At 38.3% G+C, this 8,265-nt stretch overlaps 1 protein-coding gene across 1 annotated transcript; it reads left to right on the top strand.

The window, feature by feature from the left end:
* Positions 1-6,912: 6,912 nt before the first annotated feature.
* LOC138906110 (secreted RxLR effector protein 161-like) lies at positions 6,913-7,584 on the top strand. The gene has a single exon (XM_070194632.1). The coding sequence runs from the start codon at positions 6,913-6,915 to the stop codon at positions 7,582-7,584; it is 672 nt and encodes a 223-aa protein (XP_070050733.1).
* The last annotated feature ends 681 nt before the right edge of the window (positions 7,585-8,265 follow it).

The following is an 8,265-nucleotide window of genomic DNA, read 5'->3' as shown; positions in this document are numbered from 1 at the left end:
AAACCTTTCCTACCCGACTCATTCATAATCCAAAAAGGGAACGCATCACTATTTATAAAAAATTAGGGAAGAGATCAATTATATAAATATATAAACATTGCTAATTCATTTTTCATTAAATACATTATGTCATAGTTAAGTTTCCAAAATACAACTCGATCCAACGATCACCCCAACATACATACATGACCCACATAAACGTCTACAGAGCCTCTAAGGTACAAAAAGAGCAACATGACAATGCCGGCAACAAGGCCCCGACTATACCTCAAAATATGAAAACTTATGCAAAAAAGGACTACATGACCCCAGGAAGAAATGGGGCTCACCAAGACTGAAGTGATGAGTATGAGGGAGAACACCACTATCTGCGATCAGCACTATCTGCGATGGAACCACCTACATCCATTCAAAGATGTAGCGCCCCGGCATAAGGGACGTTAGTACTGTCAAATAGTACTAGTATGTAAGGTAAACACCAATCTTAATAGAATGAACAGTGAAACAAAGAGAAGGCAGTCACAACAATCAATAAGTACTTCACAGAAATAGAAAGAAACACCAAGTAAGGATCACATAATTTCCAATTCAATCTTTCCATCTTTTAGGTTAATAATCTTTAGTGCCAAAGCCACAACTCATAATGCCACCGTATTTTTACACGGAGTCCGGTCTCGGCCCGACCGGCTAAGCCATCTCAAGTGATACATATCCATATTCACAATATAAATCAATAATTTCAACACAAATGCCACCATGTGTACAGCATGGCCTCCGATCTCGGCCCGATCGGCTAAGCCATCCTACTTGAGACATAACCTCTTTCAATTGTTCACTCAATTCACATTTGTTTCCCATCTTTCATTACATGGCACAAACAATAGTTCTTGGCACTTGGGTACATTTTACAATTCTAGTCTTTCCATTTTTATTCGTTCAAATAACGTCATCATTCATGTCGATAAGTACCATCACATAAGGCATTGCACACATAAGGGAAGGTGCTTGGAAAATCATAGTTACGTTCTCAAATAGCACGATGTTATGGTAAATATCTAAAATAATTAGGGAACATAAATCTTTCAACCCAACACACTAAGGGAAACAATTCTAATAAGATCAAGTCGGAACATACACCAACTATTCGGACACCAGGAGTTCGATTCTAGGAAGAAAAGAGTTAGCCATACATACCTCAATTGCGCTTCTTTAGATTCTACAATTATCCGGAACCCTTAGCAACCTTAATATATTTTAGCAATATACAAATTGAACCCAAAATTAGGAAAACGTTCATGGTTCTAGTTCACTTTTTCACACTCTTTTTCCACACATGCATGCAAGATAAACAACCCTCATACCCATGGACAATCTTATTAATTATTCATTTTCAGTATAAGTTTCAAAACTTTAAGGCTAGGGTATAGATTCTTACCTCTAGGATGGAGGCCTAGATTGCTTTCCTTGATAATCTTCAAAGTTTCAAGCAAGAATTGAAGAATAATTGATGAGGATTACTTTCTCACTCTAAGTCTCCCTCTCTCACTCTATAGTATCAGAAAATGAGCTCAAAATAGGCTGGGGAGTATTTTAACGGAATGGGGTTCGGGTTTTAAATTAAGAAAATGGGTGCCCCGATACAGGTCTGCGGTCACATATGCGACCACATAATGGTTATGCGGTCCGCAAAGTGACCGCAGAAATGGCCCTCAGGGGCCTAAACTTACGGCCCAGGTATGCAACTAGTATGCAGTCCACATACTCATTCTGCAGTCTCATAATGCACCACAGAACTCCCTCTGCAAAAAATCCAAGAGGGGTTATGCGATAGATATGCGGTCCGCATAGTGGTTATGCGGTCGCATAATCGACCACAAAGCTAACCTCAAATTGGCCAACGTACTGCTTCACTTTGCGGCCATTATGCGGTCCGCAAAGTGATTATGCGTCGGCATAATGGGCCGCAGAAACACGTCCTTTTTGAGAAACATTTTCCTCTAAGTCCGTGGGGTACTGTTCAATCCAAATAGTTCGAACCGCGGCTCGCTAGCTTGCCGTGAAGAATGTCTACTATAATAACGTAGGAATCTATCTTGGCACCACGAAACCCCGAGTTTTTGGTTTAAATTTTTACGGGTCCTTACAAACACCTTGAGAGATCTTGGAAGCAGGATGAGTGCTCCACCCAGAATTAATGAAGGACAATCAACTACCAAGCCACCCCTGTTTAATGAAAAATATTACAGTTGGTGGAAAGCAAGAATGGAAGACTTTCTGACAGCTGAAGACTAAGAACTATGGACCATAGTGAACTAAGGTCCTTTGATTCCTACTAAACAAAATGCAAAAAATGAACAGTTCCTAAGGACCCCTCCGAATTTGTGGCAGCAGATTTCAAAATGAGGGATAAGAATGCAAAGGCTAAGAAAATCCTTATCTGTGTACTTGGTCCTGATGAGTACAATAGAATTTTTTTGTGCTCTAATGCGAAGCTGATATGGGATAGTCTCCAAACTGCTCATTAAGGGACAAACCAACTAAAGAGATCAAGGATTGAGCTACTCATGAGAAACTATGAACTTTTCTCCATGAAGGAGTCTGAGCCCATCCAGGAGATGATGACTAGTTTCACTATAATAACCAATGAACTGAATTCACTTGGAAATGTGTTTACCTCAGAAGATTTGGTTAGCAAAGTTCTTAGAATCCTTCCAACTTCATGGAAATCAAAAGTCACTGCAATCTAGGAAGCCAAGGAATTGGACAACATCTCACTTGATGAGTTTGTAGGAAACTTAAAAACTCATGAAATGAGAAAGATGGAACTGTGCAAGGAAGAACCAAAAAAGGGTAAGGGCTTGGTTCTTAAAGCGTATGAGGATGATGAATCTGACTATGATGTTCCTGATCTAGCAATGTTTGCCAAGTTCAAGAGGTTACTAAAGAATTCCAAAAGTGCATCTAAGAAAGAGACCAGTAATAAGCCCATGTAAATCGACAAAGTTAACTATGAAGGGTGCTATAAGTGTGGCAAGCTAAATCACATGGTCAAGGACTGCCCAATGTGGGAAATTGAGCGGAGGAAAGAATGAGCTGAAAAAGAGAAACGGGAGAAGATAAGAGAAAAGGGTTCCAACAAAGAAAAAATCCTAAGCAAAGGATTTACTGAAGCAACGAAGCATACATTCCTGGCAGCATAAGAGGACACTGGAATTGATCATGATGAATAAAAGGAGGATGAGGCTATAATTTTCTATGTTGTGATTGATGAACCCCAAGATGTGAAGAAAGAACCCCTAGCACAGCTTGGAATGCTCATTGGAAGACCTCCTTTGTTTTATGAACACCACTATAATGAATGAAAGCTACGTATGTAAATATTTCTTCAAGCTACTGACTTTGACCTATGGGTAATTTTCAGTCATGGATCAACACTCCCAACCAAATTGTACAGTGAATGTAACTGGTGCAACAAAAGAGAAGAGGAAAACGATGAGGAAGATCATTAGTAAGTTAAGAAAAATGCTAAAGCAAAGGACTTGCTCTACAGGAGCCTGTCTAGAAACACTCTCCTCAGAGTGTCCTCTTGCATCTCTTCTCATGATATATTGAGGACCTTGGAAACCGACTTTGTAAATGAAAACATCGAAGTGGTTTTGACGGCGATTGAATAATCCAAAACAGAGGAAGAAGTGATAGGAACAATGGCCATGAGTAACTCAAAAACTGAAGAAGAAGCAAATCAGGTAAGTATATCTGACTTGAAATAAAATATTCTTGCTATGTCCAAAAACCAACCGATGGCAATAATTGTGACCTTGATGAACGAAATGGATAAAATAAGTACTAGAAATGATCGGCTAATAAGCAACCTTTCTTGTGTCAAACTTGAAATCAAAGAACTTGAGTCTCACAAAGCTATTTTAGAGAAACAAGTCAAATACCTTAAGAACCAGGTTCTTGAGCTTACTTCTAAGAGTGAGAGGTCTCTTGATATTCATGGAAAAGAAAAAATGGGTGATCTGCACGATAACATTGAAATGGAATTAAACATTGCTAATTATAATCTTTGTGATGCTAAATGTAGAAATAAGGTCCTGCATGAAAACCTAGAAAAGGCTAATTATGAATTCTCTAGACTAAGATAATGGCATAGATCTTCTGATGCCTTGAATTCGCTGAATGAAAAATGTAGCTCTAACAAATTTGGAATTGGCTAGGGAAAACCTGTCCCTAAGTTTGATAAAAAGTATGTAGGAATTTCAAATAATAACATGTGCACTCATTGTGGAAGAGTAGGACACTTCAGACACACTTGTCCTGCCTTAATTCATGCTCAGTTTAGAAACACCTTTGATATTGCTAAAAATGTGAAGAAGGAAGAGGAGACAAAGGTTAATCCTCTCCCCTTGTGGGCAAGAAGGGATCTGATTCATCATTCTTTCAACAAAAAGGGTCCAAAGCTTGTCTGGGTTCCCAAAACTAACTTGTAAATTTTGGTGCAGGCTAAGGTGAGAGGAAATAATCAAGACTGGTATCTACACAGTGGATGCTCCAGACATATGACTGGAGAAAATAAAAACTTTATCTCACTGACATCCTTCCAAGGAGAGAGTGTGTCATTTGGAAATGGGAAAAGGGCCAGATAACAGGTATTGGCAAGGTTGGCAAGTCACTCTCTCATGCTATAGAATATGTGTATTATGTGGTACGTCTTAAACACAATCTTTTTAACATCTCTTAAATGTGCGACAAAGGAAATGAGGTAAAATTCAATTCTAATACTTGCACTGTAACTAAGCTTGATACTGATAAAATTGTGTTAAATGATAAAAAAACATAACAATATCTACAAGATATCGATTATGTCACTTACCCAGAGTTAGCACACATGCTTGAGTGTACTGGAAGATGATACACTACTATGGCATAGAAGAATGGGACATGCCAGTGTCTCTCAACTCAACAAGTTGGTAGCAAAGGACTTGGTCCTTGGGCTACCTAAAGTTGAGTTCACCTCTAACAAGGTATGTGATGCCCGTGTTAGAGGGAAATATGATAGGCCATCCTTTAAATCTAAGAAGTTTGTAAGTACCTCTAAACCTCTGGAACTCCTTCACATGGACCTATATGGACCATTGATAATAAGGAGCAGAGGAGGTAAGAGGTATCTGTTTGTGATTGTTGATGACTTCTCCAGGTATACCTGGACTTTGTTTTTAGGATCCAAAGATGAAACCTTTGATGTTTTCTGTGTATTTGTAAGAATGATTTAACAAAAGCTAGGAATGAATGTTTTAAGCATAAAAACTGACCATGGAACTGAATTTGAAAATTCAAAATTCCTTGAGTTCTGTGGCTCACATAGTATTGACTACACCTAGAACTCCACAATAAAATAGGGTTTTAGAAAGAAGGAATAGATCCTTATAAGACATGGGAAGGACCATGTTGATTGCCAATGGACTCCCTAAGCATTTATGGGCTGAGGCAATCAATACTACTTGCTAGCTACTAAATAGATGTATGGTCAGAACCATTCTTGAGAAAACTCCCTATGAGTTACTTCGAGGAAGAAAACCCAACATCACTCACCTGAGAGCCTTTGGTTGAAAATGTTTTGTACATAATAATGGGAAAGAAGATCTAGGTAAGTTTGATGACAGAAGTGATGAGGGAATTTTCTTGGGTTATTCTCCATATAGTAAGTCCTACAGGTTTTTTAATAAAAAGAACTATTTGTGTGGAAGAAAATATTCATGTTGTTTTTGATAAATCTAACAATTTGGCTGAGAAAGGTTTGCAGGATGAAGATTATGACATATGATTCACTGGTGATGGAGATACAAAGGAATCTGATGAAGATGAATCTGAAAAACACAAGGAAATTGACAGTGATCATGAGGAACAAGAAGAAGAAATAACTACTCTAACCGCTGACCAGACTAATGAAGCCACACCTACTGAACATGCTCCTTTGGGTCACTCCTCAGGTGAATCTTCTCTGGGTATACAAATTAGACCATAGATGCATCAAAGCTCACATCCTCTTGAGAATATCATCTCTGATCCAACCGCAGGGGTACAAACCAGGTCTTCTCTAAAAATTCTATGTGTTCTCACAGTATTCCCCTCACAGGTTGAACCTAAGACCACAAAAGAAGCTCTAAAGGATCCAGGCTGGATCATAGCCATGCTAGAGGAGCTAAATCAGTTTGAGAGAAGCAAGGTCTGGTATCTGATGTAGAAAAAGAATAACAACATTGTCATAGGTAGCAGATGGTTGTTCAGAAACAAGTTGGATGAACAAGAAAATATCACAAGGAAAAAGGCCAGACTGGTGGTTCAGGGATACAATCAAGAGGAAGGCATTGACCATGATGAGACATTTTCACCTATAGCTAGAATGGAGGCTATAAGAATGTTGTTTGCTGCCCACATAGAGTTCACTTTATACCAGATGGATGTAAAGAGTTCCTTTTTGAATGGTTACCTGCAGAAGGAAGTGTTTGTCAAACAACCTCCTGGATTTGAAAGTGAAGAATTTCCTGACTATGTGTTCCAAATGGATAAAGCTCTTTATGGACTGAAATAGGCTCCAAGAGCTTGGTATGAAAGGCTCTCAAAATTTCTCTTAGCCAACAACTTTGTAAGAGGAAAGGTGGACCACACTCTATTTCTAAGGAGCAAAGGGAAGAATATTCTGATTGTGCAAGTGTATATGGATGACATTATATTTGGGGCAACAAATGAAGCAATGTGCAAGGAATTTGTTGAGATGATGGGAAATGAGTTTGAAATGAGAATGATGTGTGAATTGAAGTTCTTTCTTGGACTGCAAATCAAGCAAACACTTACTGGAACCATGATACATCAGAAAAAAATATTAAAGAATTACTGAAGAAGTTCAACATGGACTCCTCTAAGTCTATTGATACTCCTATTATCATTGCAACAAAGCTAGACCTTGATGAAGAAGGGAAAAGTGTGGAACAGAAGCTATATAGAGGAATGATTGGGTCATTGTTGTACCTCACAACAAGCAGACCTGATATAGTGTTTAGTGTGGGATTATGTGCAAGATTTCAGGAAAATCCCAAGGAATCTCACCTGAAGGCTGTCAAAAGGATACTAAGATATCTCAAGGGGTCCCCTGACCTCCGTATATGGTATCCTAGAGGGTACAACTTTGATCTAGTTGGTTATGCCGATGTTGACTATGCAGTTTTTCATGTTGACAGGAAAAGCACCTCAGGAACAGTTCATTTTCTAGGTTATTATCTGGTGTCTTGGGGAACCAAGAAGCAAAACTCAGTGGCCTTATCTACATCTGAGGTTGAATATGTGGTTGCAACATACCGCTGTGCTCAGCTACTATGGATAAGGCAACAACTAAGGGACTATGGTATATTTGCTTATTGTGTTCCCCTTTTCTATGATAACACACGTGCCATAAACATTGCTAAAATTCATGCCAGCACAAGAGAACTAATCATATTGACATTAGACATCACTTTCTCAAAGACAATGTTGAAAAGGGGAATATCTCAATTAATTTTTGTAAACTGGGGATCAAATTGCTGATATTTTTACTAAAGCTCTGAGTAGGGATCACTTTAAAAAGAATATATGAGAACTAGTTCTAATCAACTCCTCCCACTAAGTTGACTCCCAGTGATTGGTTAGAAAAGGCATAATAAGATGTAGATAATTAAGTACAATATGTTTTGATTTAACTTTATGCTTGTATTAAGCTCACACACTTGCTTAGAAAATATGGTTGATAACTGTGTTGCATGATACTAATATAAAGTGATGAAGCTTTATTTTAGAAACAAATAAAGAGTTGCTAAGGAGTTGGTTCTTTGACTCAGGTATGTGCCATGCTTCCCTAAGTCCCTAGGACTTTATATTCTAAAATTACAGCTATACTTAGACTTTTAATTCCGTTGGCATCACTTCTAATTACCTTCAAGTCAAAGAGTAAGAGGGAATCCTTGGGTAATTAGAGATCAATTACACCTGAAAACTATACAGGAAAAGTAGTCGTTATAAGAGTCCCGTTAGAACTGAAATTCGGTCACCTTCTCTCCTCCAGCCAAATCAGGAATAACGCCTTTAAAACACTTTTATGATAAGCTTCTCTAACCTCACTGTTTCTCTCAAACCCTAAGCAAGAATCGAAAGTAATTATCAAGAACTAACCCTCTCTTTCTCTTCTTCGAGTCTCTCATCTAATCACCATGCCTAAAGCCAATCAATCAC

The sequence above is a fragment of the Nicotiana tomentosiformis genome, chromosome 2 (assembly GCF_000390325.3).
Source record: "Nicotiana tomentosiformis chromosome 2, ASM39032v3, whole genome shotgun sequence".
Classification (NCBI taxonomy): Eukaryota; Viridiplantae; Streptophyta; class Magnoliopsida; order Solanales; family Solanaceae; genus Nicotiana; species Nicotiana tomentosiformis.
Note: the sequence above shows the minus strand (reverse complement) of the source record. Positions and strands in the feature narration are given on the sequence as shown.

Bases quoted from the DNA above. Each gene is read 5' to 3' on its own strand.
- LOC138906110 (XM_070194632.1), top strand. From the start codon at position 6,913: ATGGACTCCTCTAAGTCTATTGATACTCCTATTATCATTGCAACAAAG.